Genomic DNA, 22,249 nt, shown 5'->3' with positions numbered 1-22,249 from the left:
GTACAAGGATCCCAAGTGTGGTTGAAAGAACAGTAGTGAGAACAATACTGAAAATCTAGAAATGTGAGAGTTTTGCACTCCACGGAGAGACCTGTGAACAATTGAGCTGCAGCTCTGTTGAAGTCTGGTATTTTTAGCTTTCTGTTGGTTAGTTACTTTTTTCCGGCTATTTTTGCTTTCTATTTTGACATATTTTGTTTGAAACCGACATTATTTTTGATTTATTTACAGTTCATATTTCTGGACTAAATGTAGGCTATATCTTTTTTGTTTTCTATCCATCATGATTAGATTCAGTTACAGCCTCAAGCAAAAACCAGTCCTGACTGCTCTTCGTGCTCCGTGTAAAATGAGAGGTCAATGTTAATGTATTTGTCATGTAACTGCTGTACTTAAGTAACAGCACTTCTGTAGTCATTTTAACTCAGTAACAGCACTTACGTATTCATTTTTAGCTCAAACCACAATCTTTTCCTAAACCTAACTAAGCCGTTTTTGTTGCCTGAACATAACTAAGTATTTCACAATCTATTTCTAAATCTAACCTGGTAGTTTTGTAGCCTGAACCCAACTAAGTTGTTACCTGTGAAGATGGAAGTTTATTTTTTATGTGACGAGGGGGAAATTGACACATGTTGCTGGACTTTAGTTGAAAAAAGGAGGAAAAACGTTTTGGTCAGATATATAAAAAAATTGTATGAGGATACGTTGACTCTTGTGCCAAATTTCAAGGGCGTGGAGGCAGGTTGTGCCTGACGTTGCTAAGCGACCATAAGCTAGTTAGACTTAGCTAATCCTATCAATGAGTTCTAACATCTCCATAAATGTTTATGAAAAACTCTTGGTAGCCCTGCACTAAAGTGATTAGCTTCACCTCCATATTTACAATAGACCAATATTTACGGAAGATAGAAAAAATGATCCACTGGCTGTAATTGGTTGTTCCTTGTCACATGACGAGCAGTGTGCAGTGCTGGTTCCAAAAGTGAACTACGAAGGCGCTATAGGGGATATTTGCGTGCCTTAACAGCATCACTCTAACTTTCGAGTGTGCTTTCCGACAACAACTGATTTGACATGATTTCATTAAAATGAATATGTTTTAATAACAGATCACGATAGTTCAGATGCAAAAGTAACATATGAGTGCATTTTTTTTAGCTTAAGGTAAGGCTAGCCATCACTATCTCAACAGTGAGCTTACTCTTATAACTCTGTAGCTTTAGCTGTCTATGAGGGAGAGTACGGTAAACGCTACAGCAGTTTTTAGTCCAGATAGCTTGGTCAGATAGTCCCACACCATGTTTCTGTAAGTAACAATTGTCCCCTGGAAAAACAGAGAGATCAGACAAACCCACAGAACCCTTTATGTTAGATTTCTTTCTATCCTTAAGTTGGCAAAAATAGCAAATATGGCAGAGGGGAATGATGGCAAAAAATATGTAGCCCTTATGTTTCACATTGAGCAGCCATAGAACATCATAATATTTCATATAATGTATTAACTTTGAAGCCACTTGAAGTGGAATTTTAAGTGAAACATTGGGTTCATAAACAAATAAAAAGGAACAGACATTCCCAAGGGGAAAAGGTTGCAGAAATGAAAACAGGGCTGACTTTGCAGCAGTATAGGCGATACGTCCAGTCCACCAGTATCACAAGGAGGGACATTTCATCTTGTCCGTGTCTTTGCTGAAAATATAATCTGTGTCCTTAGGCTTTCTTGGCAACATTCAGGAACAAATGTCTAGATTTCAATGAAGTAAACAGGGTCTGGTTCCAAAAACCTGCATATCAGCAATTGTCTCATATGACAGCTAATTCTCATTTTCTTAAACTCTTGTGAATGTTTTTCGGATTGTTGTTTTGGTCTTAATTACTTAACACTATTTACCTACACTGCAAAAAACGATGTAGAGAAACTGATGGTGGTCTGAGTTTATTATACCTCAGTTAACTATGGTCTCTCTCTCTCTCACACACACACACACACACACACACACACACACACACACACACACACACACACACAGGGAGAGAGAAATCAGAGGAAGCTGATGACACCTGTCTCTCCCTGTCGGGCAGGAGTGGAAAGGTTAAATGTGTGCGTCATAGCTGGCTCCATGGGGGTGTGTGGTCAGGAGGGCCAGCAGACAGCAGGTGGCCGAGCCCCGTCCACGGCAAGCAATTTAGGCAAGAAACAACCCAGAGCTCAGACGTCTCACAGTGGATGATTTAAAGGGGGGGGGATTGCATCCTCAGTCCGCAATCAAACCAAATATCCCCTCTTCATCATGTTCCAGATATTTTTCCCTCCTCCTCTTCCTAGTCATTAAATGTAATTAAACTAATGGCTGAAAATAATTGGATGTATTGGCTATGAGAGTTTGTCCCTCTCCGACAAACTTGGAGAGACGGTGCAAAGTTCATTATTTCTCGCTGTTATTGTAATGTCGCCCGGGCCGACGATGGAAGGGGCGTGTGTTTGATAAACAGGGCGTGGATTTGGCAGTCAGACTGGAAAAGGGGTGTCGAGTTTATTTTTTTTGTTGTTTTTTTTTTTTTTTTTTTTTTGTTACAGAGCCACTGTCTGCCAAGGAGCCACGGGAGCGCGCAGAAGGCACGGAGCTCTGACGCACAGCCTCCTCTCAGCTCAGCCGCACAGGGACTTTGGTCGAGTTATGAAAAAATCTGCAAGTTGTCTTTGATGGCGAGCTGACGAGATATAGATATATATATATATAGATATATATATATAGATATATATAGAGAGAGAGAGTCAAAGGGCCAGCGAGATAAACTGAGGAATATGCGGAGCTTTTTTACGCGCAAGGGGCAAGTTTTCCGCCACTTGCTGTGTTTTGTTTTTTTCTTTAAAAAAAAAATCACTGAGTGGACTTTTAGAAGTATGATTTATTTTGATGTGGCATGTTTCCTGCGTTGTGTCCCCGTGCTCCGGTGTGCGCCTCATGGGATGTAGTAAATGGAGAGCTGCGTTCAACTTCGGACACCTGAGGGTGCAGTCCAAGCTGTCCGTCTTCTTGACCATGATCATTCTCTTCACTTACCTCTTTTACTGCCTCAACGGATACTGTGACTCCTTGCCTCGGCCAGTTTACGACCAACAAAGCAATATTCAAAACAAAAACACCCTCAAGGATGGAGGAGACGCGTCGGCGCAGGACGAGTCTCAGGTGGTCCGGGAGCAGCTGTCTGACCTGTCTGACAGCGGGGCTCCATCCGACAACATCTCGATAGCCAACAATTTCGGCAGCAAAAAGTTCCCCCAGGCCATCATCATCGGGGTGAAGAAAGGGGGCACGCGGGCTCTGCTGGAGTTCCTGCGCATCCATCCGGACGTGAGGGCCGTCGGCTCTGAGCCACACTTCTTTGACCGCTTCTACGACAAGGGACTGGACTGGTACAGGTACGCAGTTTGTTGTTTTTTTTTTTGTTTGTTTGTTTTTTATTTAATGATACAACAACGAGTTAAATATTTACTGAATTCTACGCAGTTCCGTGCTGTCTCAAAATGGGGAAATGACCCGGGCTTAGTAATGAACTGTGAGGGTCAAAGTTCACGGACGCCTGATTAGAAGTTGTTGCCGCTTACTTTCACTTTCCAGAAGCCAGACTTTTCCTTTTTCTTTTCTCAGGATGCACAGAAGCCTTTTTTAGTGTCACGTTTATTAAACTGGAGGCATTGATTTAAGAGGAATTAACTCAACAATGTAATGATCTTATTCCTGATGGGTTATACATTGCATGTGCAGTAGTGGAATCAGGTCAAGTATAGCAAGTACACATTTATTTATTTATTTATTTATTTATTATGAATTTTCTCTGTAATGCAAAATGTGCATGATATCTCTTTTATCATCAATACTTGCGCATAGTGTTTTTTGTAGAACTTGTCGGGGTGGCTGATGTCTGACCAGCCGGCTGTATAAAAAGTTAAATCTCATGTGTCTTTGAAATCTGTTTCAGTGTTTATAAATGTACGTTAATAAATGATGAAACAGTATGAGGATTTCAAATGTGGATGTGAGCAGTTTTTAACACTTTTTAGTGCCATATGTAACAATAACTTTTTTCAGCCCTTTTTTTGTTTTTAACAATCTCGGTGCTTTAAATGGGCTTTTCCCATGCTGTCGTCAAATTATCATGCTGTGTTTTTTAGTTCTTTAAAACAGGTAAATGATGACATATAAGTGACTGAGCATGATGTAACAAGAGCAGAGCCATTTCAGATACACTCTGCCCTCATTAGGCCCACCTGAGGCATGTTTTGATGCAGGCGAACATCACCTCATGCGTGGTGTGATCAGTCCCTCTCCCCTCTTCATTAATATCCCTCAGCAGCAATAAGAGGCTCTGCTGATAGCTTCCAAGGATGGCAGCGTATTCAGTCCCCTGCCAATAAATTGCTGTTTATTGAGCTGACGCGCTGCTTCCCTAAGTGTCCAACGTTGGTCCCCCGAGGGCCTCACTGCCGGCCTGATCACAGAGGGAGGATGGGTTGTTGTGGATGGTGGTATTGTGGATGACCTTCCTGTCAGGTGTTTGCTCGAGGATCAGCCAAAATGGGTTTTTTCGAAGATTGACAGCCTTCTCTCGCCAAAAATAGAAATGACTTTTTTTTCCAATGAAACCCAGACACGAGAAGTCCTTTAAGGATAGCAGCATGCAGTGAGATGCATTAGTCTGAGTTGATAAACTAAAATGTGCTTTTAAACAGCAGTGCTCAGAGGAACTTCCGTGTTTTTTCTGTGATATCTGATAGCACAGAGATGAGAAGAAAAAGAGACAAAGAGGGAGGAAAGGACGGAACCATTACAGAGGCAGAATCAGGAAAAAAAAGATCAGGGGAGTAAATTACGGTTTGATAAAGAGACTAATAGAACAGAGAGAGGAGAACGTTGGAGGTGTGGTGGAAAAAAATGTGGTTTTAGAGAAGAAGATAGAGAGAGGCTGTGAGGGATCAATACAGCCGGGTAATGATCGGTTCCCTGTGAGGCTCAGGTGGAACAGCGCTAAGTGACATCAGAGATCAAAGTGTGTGTGTGTGTGTGTGTGTTGGTTGTTATTACTCAGTCTGGTTTTCTGGAAGAGGTGGAAGACGGGGTTTTCCTGGTGCATGTCCGATGCATGTGGGATGATACAGTTATGAGTGATCAGGGCCGCAGCTTGAGGCAGTTTAATGTTGCGTTCCTGAATTGCTAAAACTGAATCCCCATTAGAAGAGTTTCAACGCAGACATGTACCATTAATTCAAGTAGTTGTCGCGTCTGGAAAACAGCTTGTTGCTATCGATTTCACAAAGGGAGAAGACGCAAAAATACATGAAGAAGGGTTGGAGAAACAAACTGGAATTTGAACTGTTTTTGTCGATAAAATGTGAAAAGTGCCCATCATCATTTTCCAGCATCCAAGATGACGTCCTAAAATTTATTTTCTTCAACAGAACATTAGTCCATAACCCAAATATATCAAGTTTACTATCATACAATCAGCAAACATCCCAGTAACCAACATCAGTGAGTGTTTGACAGTATTGCTGGGAAAATAACTGAAAGATTTATCGATTATTAATATAATGAATCCTCTGTGGGTCTACTAATTAATTGGGTGGAATTTAGGAATTATAAAATGATGCACAAATCATCTCCAATTCCAGCATTTAATGCAAACGTAATGCTATAAAAAGGTTAACTTGGATGTGAACACTTAACCCCAGACATTTTACCCCATGTTTACAAAATGTGACCTTTTTCTCTTTTTTTTTCTATCATTACTGCCCTAAGAGGTTAACAGTGGGAATGTCATGTCTCCCCCAATATAATAGGAATAATAGGAATACCCCTACAAAGCAGCAGCTATTTGATACCATAGACTACAACAGAATATTAAACGATATCATAATGTATTCTCTAACCTCGTATCCTCATTCTATTTAATATTTTTTGCCCGGCTTCAGATTTTTCCCGATGGGGACGGATAGTAGATTTACAGAACTCCCTGAATTCAGAGATGCACAAATTAACTTTTCCGCTGTCTTCTCCTCTCTTCAGTAAATCATATCCATCATAACTTTATAATCCTTCCAGCGCCAGAATCTCATTAGACGACGTTGTGGAGGTTACAAAATGTAAACCATACTTTGGTGTTTTTACCTTTTAACTTTTAATCATGATACTTTTTTTTTTTCTTTTTACAAAATGCGTCCAAATGTCAATTTACTTCAACTGTTGGCCGCATTACCTGACGGAAAATCAGCATGGTGCACGCCACAATGCCAATTCCCACTCTCTTTGCATTGCTTTGCACAATGTTGTAATTGCGCTTTTGTACTTGATTAACTACACTAATACTTTAAACTTGATAACATATGAACTTTGGAAATAAAAATATTAGTTCTAATTTAATCTTATATGTGTGTGGATGAAACCCGAATGTTTGATGACATTGCATTTTCAGCTGAAGCCACACGCTCTAGGATCTGTAGTTATGGTGACAAAGCAGAACACTTGAAAGCGCTAAAGGTGAGATGACCAGCGACCATAACGCAGTCCTTTTATGTTAAACTGACCCTACCTTGTACTCTCTGAACACAGACATGACGTGTTTTCTCTTTTTTTTCTCTTCCTGTCCTTTTCTCTTTTGAAGCCGTAATGAAACGTGTGTTTTCGCTCCGTCCTAATCCGCTGATAGCTCGCGTCAACACTGTGTGAATTGGACCGGTATCCTGACAGGTCAGGCATTAACAGGGACAGCTCATGGACGTTCAGAGTGGCTGAGAGGGATTAGGCCCCCAGTAGCGGTTAAACAAGGCCCTATGAAGCATTAGCCAACACCAGCCCAGCCCTTCGTCTTCAGTATTCCTGCACCTCAACCTCCACTGCTATAAGGGAAGCTTATTGCACCCAGGGGTGGTGTAGTTCACTGGCCTACGGACAAGCAACAATTTTTTATATATGAGACAGATGTTAATGTTCCGGGCATGTACCTAAAGTCCATAGGGGAGTTATGCAGTTGCCATGGAGGACGTGGAAAAATTGTGAAGTAGCTAAACTTATTTGAATAAAAACCAAGAAATTATGATTTGATTTTATAAAATACATCCACGTATTGAGTCAGATGCAAAACAGAGACTGTCCTCCCCAAAAATGGACGGAATCGTTTCAGCAATATGCACAAAAACCACTTAGGTTTGCATAGCCCTCTAGCCTTATTGATTGACAAATATCAACATTGTCCCCATGTATTGTAGCCTTCCTACTGTCCCTTCCTCCTTCCCTTTCTGTCCTCCTCCATACTTCCAGATATCATATGAAGTTATACAAATATTCATCATTTAGTGTAATTACATGTTAAGTACCCAGTGAATCACATATATCAGATTGAAACAGAAGCGTTGAATGTGAAGCCAACAATATCATCTGAAGCTGGCCTGGAAAGCATCACTCAAACATGTATTCTCTGACAGAGCTCCTCATGTCAAAGCGCCGTCTGAGTTCCTTGAGCTGGGAGAGGGGAGCCTTGGCCCCCGTCTTCAGCCGGTGACCAAGTAAAACACATGGACATCCTTAAAGGAAGCATTTGGCAAATTGTTGTAGAAAAAAATATGCTTATATGTGGAAAAGCCTTGGCTTCGCCTTCAACTGGAAACGATTCTGTGGTTTGGTGGTGGAGAACGAGGGTTTAGACAGCCATGGTGTGCGAAGTGAGTGTGAGCATGTGTGCGAGTCCGGACTCATCCACGCCGCTTCGGCTCGACCTGTAATTCCGTCCGCTCCCCCTGTTCCTCCACCTTTTTCTTGACGCTATAAATATCCAGGAGATATAAATGTCATCTCCCGATATCGATCACCTAAAATAGGTTCCCTCTATTGATCTCCCTCCCCTCTGCCTTTATCGCGCTGTTGCAGCAGAAATGAATTAACTTCTGAATATTCAATCTTGTTGACAAGGAGCTGTTACTCCCTTCGACTGCTGACATTTATACCCCACAGTGTGAGTGTTGCTGAGGTGGATTTATTGGCTTGTTCAGGTCAATCAAACTGTGTAATGTAAAGCTACTGGACGAATCCTGGCTCCTGTTAAAGCCGCTCTCCTTAGAGTCGATGTTCTTTCTCTCTGTCTCTAAATCTCCTTCCTTATCGTCTCATTTCTCTGTCTCATAGTCTCCTCTCTCAGGAAGCGCGTTGTACGATTCAGCTACCTAGACAGGAATGTCCTGGTTTTATTTCCGGTCAGACTTTTTTTACCATTCACATGGGATTCTTCGGATGAATTCCTTTCTGCTCGCATTCTTGGGAGCTGCATGTTGCAGATTTTTTTCAGAGGGAAAGAGAGGCTTTAAAGTAAGAATTTTGGAAAAATAGGAAATGTATAGATCTTGCTGGAAGAAAGAAGGCTTTGTGCCAAACAGAGGGTTGAAAGCTTTTGCGAGTATTTGAAGCCGCTGCAGCTTAGGAAGGAAAAAGTAGTCAGTTAATGCATGAACATGAGCTACGCCATCCGGCACGTCTGTCAGAGCTGATAAACATGACATGACGCATGCTGCTATTTACACATATTTGTTTGGTCAGAATTAATATGTAAATTAAGGATGGAAAAAGTATAAGGATATAATCAAACATGACTTGATCAATTGCTGTTGGACAGGTATGGATTTCTACTCGGTGTAAAAAAATAAATAAAAGGTTTGATCAAACTCAGTCATCAATATTTTGACAGCTAGTCATTGGACGACCTTTAGACTCCCAGCATGCCGCGTCTCATCCAATCAGAAATAATGGAATAAGATGCACAATGACAGGCAAACTATGAACCTCACGACACTTCAGCCACAGCTACAGAGCACAAAAAACAGAGGTGTTTGTGTCGTCCATCACTGGGACTGATTTTCATTTCAATCATCTGGGTTTTAAATGCAGACTGTCAGACTGATAGTATGCATTTTAAATAACAGACTCAAGACATGCAGTTGCTTTTACTTAGTCATCAAAGTCTGCTTTTCTTGTTAAACAGTCTGAGATCAGGATGACTGACAAGCCGCCGTGTTTAATGGTCCACAACAAAATAATCATCTTTCTGCTTCCTTAACCGTCTCTTCTCTACGTCATTTGCTTTTACTTCCTCTTCTCTCTCCGTTTGTGTCATCACTGGCATTTTGTTTCAGATTATGTGCGTTTAGTAAATGAGTGAAGATGAGGGAGGAATTTTAAATAAGCATTTACTTAGAAATAGACACAGGGAAAGAGGAATAGAAAATGGTGACACAACAGCATCAGTCATCAGATTGCGTAAGCTATGTGCAGTTAAAATATAATTACAGTTTTGAAGTACTTGTACCATTTTATGTCATTTTATGTGGTAGTGATTAAGACATTGTAGCCTAATAAAATGCCATACTAAATATTACTGGTTAAAATTATGATTTTTTGTTATGATTAATTGATTGGTTTATAAAATGTTTGAAAATAGTGACATACCCAATATCAGGTCATCGATCACTTGTTTTGTTCAACCAACAATCAAAAAGCCCAAGATATCTAGTTTAAAATGATATGAAACACACAAAAACCCAGAATTCCTTTGAGTAAATTTGGCATCTTTGTTAGAAAAAAAACCCAAATAGTTGTTTCCAAAATCGAAGGGGAATCATCTTATCAACTAATCCAATAATTGTTTCAGCAAGATGATGATTTCAGGGAGCTCGTGGATTGGTGTCACACTTTATCCAACAGTTTTACATTGAAGAATAGATCTGAATACAATATTTACTCACTTTCTCAACTTAATATTGTTAAGAGTGAATACGATCTAGACCTGCTCCATATGGAATGTTCCCTGAGATAACTATGTGAGTTGGCGCTGTATAAATAAAATTTAAATTATTTTAGTCATTGGAAGAGATACTGACAGTTACATTCATACAGTTACTGCTGGTTGGTTTTGATGGGCAGACAGATACATGAACCCACATCCAGTTAACCATCACTGGTCTGTCTGGAGAGGCAGGTAATTATCAACTGTGTGTGTGTGTGTGTGTGTGTGTGTGTGTGTGTGTGTGTGTGTGTGTGTGTGTGTGTGTGTGTGTGTGTGTGTGTGTGTGTGTGTGTGTGGCCGTGGACCTCTCACTGGTGTCTATCTCTGTTTAATGTCTGACTGCCTGGGTGGGTGAGGGGTCGTGAGAACCTGCAGCCACTCTGAGAAACCCACAGAAAAACACACCTTTCTTTGTCTGCCATTAAACCTTCCTAGAAAACTCCCGTTGGTTTGACTTAACCGACTTCAACTGCTTAATTGTCGGTGATGTCTGTGCCGGCTTTGAGAGGAAATTACATTAATTATGCCTGAGACTCTGGCAAAGAGAGCTGGAGCTGAATTTAAGGACAAGCAAACCATCAAACAAGACGCTGTGATGGGAGGAAATCTGGAAAAAACGGCACCAGCTCCCGCTTCATGTCCATCCAAACTTCACTGTGTCCTGCATGTTTGATGTGTGCAAACGTAGCCAAGTCCTGCTGAGTCCACTCTGATGAGCCTGATAGATGGCACTAATAGCAGACCGCTGAATGGACTGTTTCCAGTTGTTAACAGTCATGCCTCTGCCAGCGGTGATTTCCGGTTTTCAGCCAAAGACACTGCTAACAATGAGCTGAGAAACCACAAGGAGTGGCAGGCTGAAACTGCTTGGAAGTGAGTTTTTGGCATCATACAGTATCGAGTGTTCTTATTGGTGGGGACCTGGGGAGTTGCCAGACGAGCAAAAGTCCATATTGAGTCGATTACAGTGTTCCTGAGTTGTCTCTCTGTGTGTGTGTGTGTGTGTGTGTGTGTGTGTGTGTGTGTGTGTGTGTGTGTGTGTGTGTGTGTGTGTGTGTGTGTGTGTGTGTGTGTGTGTGTGTGTACTGTTTTAGAAAAGCTGTTTAATTAGTGAAAACGTGGTTGTCGTCTGTCGCCTGTGCAGACTCAGAGGGAAGGCTAAACATTTAAGTATGGACATGTTGACTCATGTTTAATCTTTAACTGGACCTGCTGAACTGAAGGACAAACAAAATCTACAGTCCGGGTGTTTGACTGTATGAAAAGGGACTACATATCAGTGAGTATTACAAAATATGTCCACTTCCTCCAAAATGAAAAACAATGTAATATGTTTAATAATTGGATAAATGGAAATACTTGCAATGTAGCTTGTTAACACTGGGAATAACCATGAACTGAACAACACATGGTTTCTGAAGAGCCAAAATTAAGCTCAAAGTGAGCAGCTCCGGCCGTTGTCATCTTGGCAACGGCGAAAAATGGGCAAAGTTGTGGAACGTGGATGGAGCCGATGCAAGCTGAATGAAGCCTGGTTGCTAAAACAACTAGCTCAAAGATAACAAGCTAGCTACGGCTAACAAGCTAGGCTGTTGCTAGCCGGCTATCGTAAACCCTGCGGTTTTGTTTCTCCTGGTTGCCGCTTGGTACCGGTGCTAACATATAAATCAAAGCAATACTTATTTTGTAATTCTCTCACCGAATAAACTGGAGCACATGACTTCTTTATTCAAATCAATCAATTTATTTGTTGCATGAAATTTTTTAAGTTAACTTTACAACTCCAGTGAAATGCAATACCTTATGCTCTTTCAAATTGTGCATTAACATTAACATTATTCAATATAAAGCTCGCTACTCCTACTATTTTATAGAGTCAATAGAGCACATGGAAAAAGAGTTGCGGTTCAATGCATCGGTATTCCAGGATTTGGCCAAGTTTCACAGACATTACAGTTCCTAGTATCCTGTTGAAAATTGACGCCCCTTTAGCACAGCGCTCATCCAGCGGCAGCCTATGATTCATTCGTTTTTTGGACCAGGCTGTAAACATGTTTATTTCTGCTGTGAAGTTGTGCACGTTAACATGGTGGTCTATGTGGATTGACTCCCATCTGGAACCAGCCTCAAGTGGCAATTTGACGGACTGCATTTTTTGGCACTTCTGCGCTTGCTTCATTTTTCAGCCACGGAGGTTACCGCTTGGGAGTAATGCCCTTGCAATATGCATATTTCAGAATTTTCCCACAATCAAATAATTGATACATTTTATATCCGTAAAATGTAGAATAACAAAAAATACCCATTGTGTTCTCAGAACCTAAGTTGACATATTCAAATTTCAACATTGAGTCCATTATCAAAATCATTCCCGTTCAACCTTTCGGTATCAACTTATTCGGTTGATTGCTTCAGCTTTAATGTGCTGATCAATTGACATGATTATTTCAAAAGACCTCTTCCTGAAGGAATTTTACATTTACAGTAAATGACCAGTTAACTTGACTGAACTGAGCCCACATACATTTATCTTATTGGCAGCTCAATTATGTAACTGTGGAAAGGACATCATGCCATCACTGGGGTCAGGATCTAACCATTCTATCTATCCAGCCTGTGTTCAGGGGATCGGATGAAGGCAGGGTGGGGCCCCCCGGGGCCCCCGGCAGCTCGGAGATAAAGCCACACAAGTAGGCCACTGTGGGCCCGACAGGAACACGACTGCAGATTTTCCCATTTGATAAGTCAGGAGGGGTGGGAGCAATCAGTGCACACACACATGCATACACTTACACTCATGTGGACACATACTGTACACTAGCACATAAACATTCACACACACATAACTGGCTTATTTCCATGTTCCAACATTACAGGTTGTTACGCTATCAGAAAGATAATATCACTGCATCCCCTCTCCCTGTTTGTCATTTTCTTACTGTGGTAATGTTTTAAGAATTAAGAACTTTGGTACTTGTTAGTCATTGCTGCGATATTTTTGCCCTTTACCTCCCAAATATACCTTAATCATTTTATATGTGCTTAATTAATAGGCTTATTCCCATCCTGCCAAGAGTTAGATGAGAGGCTTGATACCACTTTCAAGTCCTACTCTAAATATAAGGAAACAGCCAGCAGCCAGTTAACTTAGCATAAAGAGTGGAATCAGGTGGAAACAGTTAGCCTACATCTTTCACATGCAGTCAGACATGAGAGTGGTATTCATTTTTTCATCTAACTAGAGCCCAGTGATATGAAAAAAAATGGATTTTCATTTTTAAATATCTTCCTGAAAAATCTATTCAAGTGAAATAATAAAATCGCCCAGCTCTTCATCTCTGCCAAGAAAGCAAATAAACACATTGCTCAACATGTCAAACTATTCCTTTCGGACAAATCCTTAATGTGTTACATTAGACAGCAATTAACAGATTATTTAAACAGTTTGTAAGCTAATGCTGAATGTTAAAATGGTGTAGAATTAGTAGAAATTCACACAAAAGCACGCACACACACACACACACACACACACACACACACACACACACAATGAGACACACACATAGATCTTCCTCTGTCATTAGGGCCGCCCTGGTTTCTCAGAGGAAACTCTGACCGACCACTTCTCACTCACTCACCACTCTCAGCAGACCCTCTGATGTCTCTATTAGCTGTTACGCCTTTATTTTTCCCCTCAGCTAGACACATTCTTCAGCTCTTTCCTACCGACCTACCCCATTGATGCGAACCTCCTCGGTAAAAATACTGCTCACCACCCTGGTGATTCAGCCAGACGGTAACCTTCGGAGTGTGTAATGGTCCGCCACACACATGCTGAAGTGAGATACAGTAACATTAGGTGTGGGCAATTTGGGTTTATGTAATAGAGATATCGTGTAAGGAGCTGATGGATAATCTCTTGTAAATCCTATATTCAGTGTGCATGTTATCTGCATGTCTTGATAATAAGGCCCTGCTTGCCTGCTATAGACAGTAACATTAGTTATACATCTTTGATCAACCCATCAATTTTCTGCTGCGTATCTGGGTCCAGGTCACACAAATACATTTTTTGAATTAATAGGAATTATTATTATTATTATTATTATTATTATTATTATTATACAGTACTCGGTAGTACTAACAATAAATGAAACTTATATATCAATAATTATTCTATAATTTTATTTTATATACTTAATAAATGAATGTAGGCTTTATTGTTACTACTGATTTTCTGTTATTTGTATGTAAAGGTATTAAAATGCACTCTTCGTGGTATTTAAAAAGGTCTTAAAAAGTCTTATTTAATAATTGAATCTCGTTAACACTGCAGACACCCTGTAAAAAGATTGTTTCAAGACCGTTTTCACCTGAATTTTCTACTTCGCAAGAAAATCCCCTGAAACTGTATTTAGACACAAATACTCCACAATGAAACCCAGATGCAACTTTGCCTTTTGGCAGCCTCACGATCAGAATACCTGAAAAAATAAGAAAATGTTCAGTTTTCTCTCCATTTTTCATTGGATACATTTAACAAAAAGCTCAATTTTGGTCAGAAGCATCATAAATGCAATGGCCCTACTCCAACACATACACGGAGAAGTACTACTTTACTTCCCCTTTTATTGAGTTGCTTCCAGTCCTCGCTGACTTCTAATCAGCCCACAGAAGCTCCTCACCCTGTATTTGCCGTCAGTAATGACAAACCTCCCTCTGCGCAGCAGCTTTTACAGATATTTGAACACACACAGGCAGACTGTATCTGTCTTCATGTGTTCCCTCTGTAGTGGTAGAGGATGTCGATGGGTTTTAAAATTCCTTCACACGTGTCAAATGTATTCATAACAATCCCACTTTGAAGGACACAGTAGAGGCCAAGTGGAGGCTTTGAAGTTGTAAGAAGGAGATGGGGGGGAAAAGTGGGGAAAAGACAAGGTAAGTGGAGGAGAAACGGAGGGATGGATGCAGGAGAAGAGGAGGTTACGTCAAGTGTACGAGAGATAAATCTGCACATGATGACATGTTGCATTACATGATCCCTGTGATCCCCGGTGGTCTCGCCCTCTGAATCACAACCATCTGCCTCTGACCTTCAGGGTGGAAGAGTCCATTTCCGCGCAGTGCAGGCTGGTGGGGATTAAGAGGGTCCGGGGGTCTGGCCTCGGGCCCAGCAGAGCCAGTATGGATCACAGCTTTTGGAGCTCCGAACCCCGGCACCGGAGGGGAAACTTCCTAACCCAGAAACACTTCCCTCATCTCCGCCACACACACAAACACTCAAACTGAGGACTTCATTACTCCCAGATGTGGATCTATGTGTTTACGTGTGTGGGTGTATGTCATAGAAGAAAGCGCAGAAAGAGAGAGATATGGTTGGTGTACAAACAGAAATGATATTGGTTGGAGTGTTTACTTCCCACTTGAAAAGCCAGCGTGTTTGCACTACCTGCAGGTGCCTTTTTTACTTTATAAGTAAAATAAACTCTCTCACACACACACACACACACACACACATTTGAGAAGCACTTTAGTAGGCGAACCCTTTAATGCCCTTAAAGCCAAAGAACAGTAATTACAGTAACAGTCAAGTCAATATCGGTTGCTGTTGTTTGCCCTTTGTTTTATGCCCCTTTTAGATCATTTTACCCCTTAAATATCTGGCTGGACCATACATCAAATCCTAACACCTAAATAATACAAATATCGTACTCTGCCTTTGGAAACAATCTTCAGGGCATGCAGGGTTGAAAATGCAGTGTCTACAAACCTAGTGTGTTCTTTCAGCTTAGTTTATAGCGATCAGAGCAGTAGCTTTGTTTTTCTATCTGTATATCTGTCAGTGTACCACTTTCTTTTCATTTAAATCAATAATCTTATATATTTAAAAAAATAATTGTGATTATAAGACAGTTAAAGGGGGTAATTCTTCTATTTCGAATTGCGCTTTACATAGGGGGGACACTCGCAAAGCAAATTTTGTTTTTATTCCTGTATGTGTCAAACAGCGTGATATGGGCAGTAACTCCTGCTCTACTAAGCTAGGCTAGCTAGTCTATAGCAGCACCTGCTAAAAAATTGTTCTCACTCAAGATTGGATTTAATGACAGCATCATTTATATTTACCCAAAATGTTAGTTCATCAAGTTGATATTTCTACAAAATATGCTAACAGCTAGTTGAAGGCAAAGAAAATAAATATACCTTTAGCTAAGACTAGCTTTAAAGCTAACTCTCTGTGGCAGCAGTTTACCAAGCCACACTGCAGAATGCAGTTTGGCCTGTATTTTACTGCAAATTCTGCGTAGTGTTATGAAATTTACATTTCTTTGGCACAATTATTTTTTTATGCACTAAAAATGTCAAAAGATTCTAGTATGAACTCCCTATTGACCAAATATGTAGTTATCTCAACTGGGATTATAAGGCAGGAATGAAAGTAGACCGTGCTCGTCTCCTGCTCGTCTCGTTGCTTTTTTGTTGAGAGCCTGAAGCAGGTCAGTATACACAGCTCACTCACATATCCTCATATTTTTGTTATAAACAGTAGCCTATTAGCCTGCAGTGCTTTAAACAGGCTCTAATAAAGCTCAGCCCACCCACAAAGAGCACAGCTAAATGTGAGCATGTGAAAGCTTCCAGACACATTTGTATGCACAGATAAACGCACATCTGTGCACTTTCAAAGCCGACCGCATTCCTGCTACAGATGCTAACGGTAAAGGTGTGATGAAAACATCAGGTAGCCAAGTTTCCCTAAACACTCTTTGGAAGTATCAGATAAAAAGAACAAACACTATGTTTTCATCTTCTTGAGAGAAAAAGAGATTAGATGCTTCAGATCAGCGACTCCAGGTTAATGAGAGTATGACGTTGCTGCTGTTCTTTTTCTTTTCATCAGTGTTTTTGCCCTCTTTCCTTTTATTCTTGCCCAGGATTTTCTTCTTCTTCTTCTTCTTCTTCTTCTTCTTCTTCTTCTTCTTCTTCTTCTTCTTCTTCTTCTTCTTCTTCTATCCATCTATTTCCCCCTCCTACCTATACTGTGGCCTCCTCCTGGGCTTTCTGTTGTAGCCAGGTTTTTTTTTTGTGATTACAGGCTAGTGGTTTCAAAATGTAAACATGATGTCAATGGGAGCCCCACTCAGCCTCGAATGGAACACCATGGCTTCCATTAGACTGATTGGATGAAATCAAACATCCCTTTAGTGCTATAGACACACTCGCAAAAAACACCAAACAGTGCAAACACACTAGCACTTCACTTATTTTTGCTTGCAGACTGAAACGTAAATACAGAAAATATCTTGCATATCTGGGGCCCACATTGTTGTTCTGTAGTGTGTTTTTCTTCACATTCCTTTCAATGACAATAAAAAAAAAAACGAAGTAATGTTCTCTCGCAGGATGTTTGGAGTCAATCTGTGAAATATTGGAAACACAGGTAGAAGAGGCAGGTAGAGAAGAAGTAGATGAACCAGACAAGCAATTAACACAAAATAACCTTGCATATTAGTGACAAATGAGAGTCAACGTATCAAAGGGTGGATCTCGTTGTTAAACTTCCCTTGGATCCAAATGAAAAACGTAGCTTTACATTCAGAAAACCTATTCTGCCACTCACGTCATGTGGTGAGCAGAAAAAAGCCTGCAACCACAGCCTTTAGAAACTTGGTTTGAGAGCCATAGGTTGCAGCTTATGCTTTGGCCTGAAGTGCTCATCGTAATACATCCCAATTTGTAGAAACAGTATTGTTTTTCCAAACTTTTCTCCCTTTGGTATTTGCTAGATTTCTCTAGTTTTTCGTTTAGCCCCAGCCCTGTAATGCAGCTCAGGGTTTCTTATGAATACCATAATAAGTTGTGTATCTGTTGTGACCCTCATGGTTTCATGCCATGGGACATGCTTTGAGACTCGGAGCTGACTGTGTGTTGGATCAGGGAGGGAGAGGAGGAATGGAGTTGGCTCCATCACCACACACCAGAGCTCAGAGCCCCGTAAGCTCTTCACTTACAGACCAACCACGAAGACTCCGACCCAGCCGTCACCATATGCCTGCTGAGGAGAGTGGGGGGGGCATTGAAATTAGCTGAGGGGTCTTTCACAGATGCAACATTGGCATTCCTCATTGCTTAGATTTCTATAACTCAAACTGAGCCTGGGATTTAGAATCTGCTCTTTAAAACTCAACATCAACTTTTGTTGTATTTTTTTAAAAAGAAGAAAATTGGCAGGATCAATATTTTTTTTTTCAAAATGGAGGTCATTAGATTTCATCATAACGTTACAGTAGCAATTGATTGAAATAAATGGCACGAGACAGATGTGTTTTCCTTTCCCTCCCATTTCCCTCTTTTTATATACAATCTGCTCTGGCACGTTATAATGACTCTCAGTCAAATGCAGGCTCTGGTCAGGGTTTGTTGAAATTTTTTGAGGCAGTACTACGTCTTCTCAGCCTCTGAGTCATCTAAGTAGGAGTAAAGATCAAGAGGAAGAGGTCAGCCCAGTCCTCTTAAGAGCCAAAGTGTGACTAGAATACCTCCACCACTGATTATAATAGCAATGTGAGGGCCAGTTGCAACAACCAGGATTGAATGTGAACACATGGCCACCATAAGACAATACTCCTATGGACTTTTGTCTCTTTTTCTTTCCTGTAAGCATTACTGCGGCCAAAATATTAAACAAATTAAAGGATCATTCCTGTGTATTACAACTTGGGTCTTATTTTTGTAACTTTGGTACTCATGTCTGTCTGCAATGACCACAATGTACTCACCAAATTAATTCATGAGATCTGAAAGCGTGGCAATACTGCTGTAACAAAATATGATAGGGCAAGAAACGAGTGGTCAGACGGTGTATAAATAAGCCCAAATAGTTAATATTTCCAAACTTTGGCTAATCCAGGGATTCGTTGAAAATATGTTTGATTGTCTGACTTCTTATGGTGCTTGCCCTTCTGGACTTCTTTAGTTTAAGTAATGTTCCAGAGTACAAAGATGTCAGCAAGACCCTTTCGCTGAAGATATTTTGACATGCCACACTAGGAAAAGAACAGGTGTGAATAATAAAATCAATGATGGCTGAATTCCAATTTGCCACTTTGGTTTCAGAGTCCGTATTGTTCATGCTGGCTCACTGTTGTGACTAACTGGGACATATGACACACTTTTTCCTGCTATGACAAGTCAAGATGTCTGTAAAAAAAAAAAAGGCCTATCAACTTGGGGAGTACCAAGTTTTTATCATCAATTCTATGAAAAAGATGAAAAAAAAATAATATCTGGACTAGTTGTAGTAAAACCATGATTAATTGTCTCTTTTGTGTAGTTAAGTAGGTATCTGCTACTGGTAACTGCTTTCTGATACGAGACTCTTTGGACTTTAACAGTAGGAAGGATACATACATAAATAAAAATAATAATAAAATATAAAGATACATGTTCACAATGATTTGTTATTTAATATCCAGTGTAATTAGTAGTGGAAGGGATTGCAATTGGAAATTCAGTATTTTCACTACAGTCACTAATCCCGGTAACGCTTTGTTAGCTTGGTGGAGGGGCTGCAGTTGCTGTTGGACTTTACCAAAATAATATAATTTTTCCTCTCTGTAACTTCAAAGCCCTATTTTCACAATGTGTGTGGTTCACATTAGCAACTGCCTACAATCAGGAATCACAGTTTTTTGTTCAGAGTTGGACAGTGTAAAGCTCTGTGCAGTCATTGGAGCTAACTTTCTGCTAGCTGTTGATATTCAGTAAATATATCCAAACAATGCTGGCTACTTGTTAAACCATAATGTCTTATTGTGTTGTTTCTACATCCATTGAATACAGAATATGGGTGTTAAGAGTTGTTTTCTTGATATGGAGCAAGTAACGAACAATGTAGCTAACTTTAATTACTTTTACTTAGCAAAGAAGCGTAAATACTCTTGATTTAGTAAAATATATTAAGTATTGAAACACTTTTTAAACAACTTGCCAAATACTGTATGTGTTCCTTATTAACTTGTAGTACACATCAGGAATTAAAGTGAAAAAGCATTGAGAGTAACTTTTCCGACCCTGCTGTAGGGCTACAAATACCAGTGGTATGACAGTAATGTTGCTATTATTTCAGTCTTGTGGGACGCTCTCCCAGCTACAAGGACCATGGAGGGGAGCCCAGCCTGTTTATAAGGAGGCAGCGGATGAGAGGAAATTACTTTCCTGAGGTTAATATAGCCTTGCGGTTTTCCTACAGTAGCCGCTCACAGACTCCCTTCCTCCCAGTCTGTGCTGACACGGTCACTCCATCAATGCCAGCAACTAATGTCATGTTTATCCCCCTCTAATCACAGATTTAGCCCACTAATTCCAAAGCAAAATCAAAAAGCCTTCAAGGCAAGTGAGGCATCGTCAAAGGAATGCTGTGTGAATTAAGAGCAAATCATTGGAATGTAATAATTTTTACTAATTTATAGTATGTTATTTTAGCAATATAGAACTTAGAGTGTGTTGGCATTTTCTCAACTTTACTCTCACGGAATATTTACAGTTTAAATAATGGCAGTCTTTTTGTTTTTTCTCCGTCATGCAGGAACCTGATGCCTCGTACTCTGGAGGGTCAGATCACCATGGAGAAGACCCCCAGTTACTTTATCACTAAGGAAGCCCCTCACCGTGTCTCCTCTATGAGCCGCCACACCAAGCTCATCGTGGTGGTGCGTGACCCTGTGACCCGGGCTGTTTCTGATTACACCCAGACTCTGTCCAAATCTCCCGGGCTCCCGTCCTTCCAGAACCTGGCCTTTCGCAATGCAACCACAGGCCTCATCGACACATCTTGGAGTGCCGTGCGCATCGGCATCTACGCCAAGCACCTAGAGACCTGGCTGCGCTTCTTCCCGCTCTCAAGCCTGCTCTTTGTCAGTGGCGAACGCCTTGTGACGGACCCAGCAGGGGAGATGGGCCGAGTCCAGGACTTCTTGGGGCTCAAGCGCGTAGTGACAGACAAGCACTTCTACTTCAACCAGACCAAAGGTTTCCCCTGCCTAAAGAAGCCCGAGGGGAGCAGCAGGCCGCGCTGCCTGGGGAAGTCGAAGGGCAGGCCCCATCCCCAGATCCCCTCGGATGTCCTGCATCGGCTCAGAGACTTCTACAGACCCTTCAATCTCAAGTTTTACCAAATGACCGGCCACAATTTTGGCTGGGATTGATCGACTACTCGCCAAGGCTATTAAAAACTGTTAGTAGCGTTCTTGTTTAGCCACCTACCAAAACCAGACAGGGATAGCTTGAAGACATTGTGTATTACCAAAGCTTTTACTGTGCTTTTTCTTCATTTCTTAAGCTATGAAAACTCCCTCCTTTCTCCAGATTTACATCAACCATGCTTACAACGTTTGTGAGAGCTTCAAACCCTTAGCAAGCAATGCTAGAAGAACACTTTTGAGAAGTGCTGGTTGCTGCTGAAATGTGATGAGGGCAAACCGGATTGAAGCATACTGTCTCCAGAAAGATGCCAACACTGCAAAGAGATGTGCCTGAGCTTAAACCAAATGGCAAAATAGTAACAAGCCTTGACAGTCTGGCAAAGCTACTATAAACCAAATTACATATCAGACTATTGGGACACGAGAGCTCTGCTGAAAAAAACACTGTCACATTCAACGAGGAAAGAAGCAAAGGGTTTCGAATTATGCACACTGGTACAATTAAGAAATTAATGTAAATGTGTTTTGTCGAGGTATCACTTTATCATTCAGAATCCTTTCAATCCAATAAGCATTGTTCTGTTCGCCTCTGTCACGTTTATTCTGTGTATGAAGTTAAATGAAAGCTCCCTTTCTGGACTGTCCTTATTAAAAAATAAAGATGTAGCATACGCAGGAGGATACCTGGTACTGGTGGAAAAAAAAGGACCAGAAATGTATAACACAGCTACTATGTGCTGTACATTTGCTGTTATTTATGTTGCCAATACAATGCTTGTATAAAACGTTCTCTACAGACGACACCTGTATCTGTGATGTTTTCTACTTCATTTAATCAACACTCACCTCTACAAACGGTACTTACATGCAACTGTATATTTCTAAAAGCTTAATTTATAATATGACAAACTATTGTTGGGATGTGTTCTCTAAAACTTTTGTATATGACATGCTGCAGGAAGTTCTGACTAAAACTTTTATTCTAAAATGTGTTTCTGGCTCATTTCTGCTTTGAAGCACTCAGTTCGTGATCTTGGTATTTATTCCAAACAAACCAATGTTGCTGCTGCCGGGAATCTAAAGTACATCTGTTTAGCAGATGATTTATTTTTCCTGGAAGAGACACAGGATGACTAGAAAAGAAATTACAATTAATCACTTTTTTGCAATTTTTGTGATGGGATGGCTTAGTAGGAAAGCTGACATTT

The 22,249-nt window shown here is 40.7% G+C and overlaps 1 protein-coding gene across 1 annotated transcript; it reads left to right on the top strand.

Moving 5' to 3' along the window:
* Window positions 1-2,601: 2,601 nt before the first annotated feature.
* On the top strand, window positions 2,602-21,994 carry LOC129091299 (heparan sulfate glucosamine 3-O-sulfotransferase 6-like). The gene is made up of 2 exons (XM_054598869.1): window positions 2,602-3,427; window positions 20,426-21,994. Exons 1-2 carry the CDS (start codon window positions 2,922-2,924, stop codon window positions 21,042-21,044), a joined length of 1,125 nt encoding a protein of 374 aa, XP_054454844.1. The 5' UTR covers window positions 2,602-2,921; the 3' UTR covers window positions 21,045-21,994.
* The last annotated feature ends 255 nt before the right edge of the window (window positions 21,995-22,249 follow it).

This window comes from Anoplopoma fimbria, chromosome 5 (genome assembly GCF_027596085.1).
Source record: "Anoplopoma fimbria isolate UVic2021 breed Golden Eagle Sablefish chromosome 5, Afim_UVic_2022, whole genome shotgun sequence".
NCBI classification, from domain to species: domain Eukaryota; kingdom Metazoa; phylum Chordata; class Actinopteri; order Perciformes; family Anoplopomatidae; genus Anoplopoma; species Anoplopoma fimbria.
Note: the sequence above shows the minus strand (reverse complement) of the source record. Positions and strands in the feature narration are given on the sequence as shown.

Bases quoted from the DNA above. Each gene is read 5' to 3' on its own strand.
- LOC129091299 (XM_054598869.1), top strand. From the start codon at position 2,922: ATGTGGCATGTTTCCTGCGTTGTGTCCCCGTGCTCCGGTGTGCGCCTC. The intron at 3,428-20,425 runs GTACGCAGTTTG...TCCGTCATGCAG, and splicing joins AAGGGACTGGACTGGTACAG to GAACCTGATGCCTCGTACTC.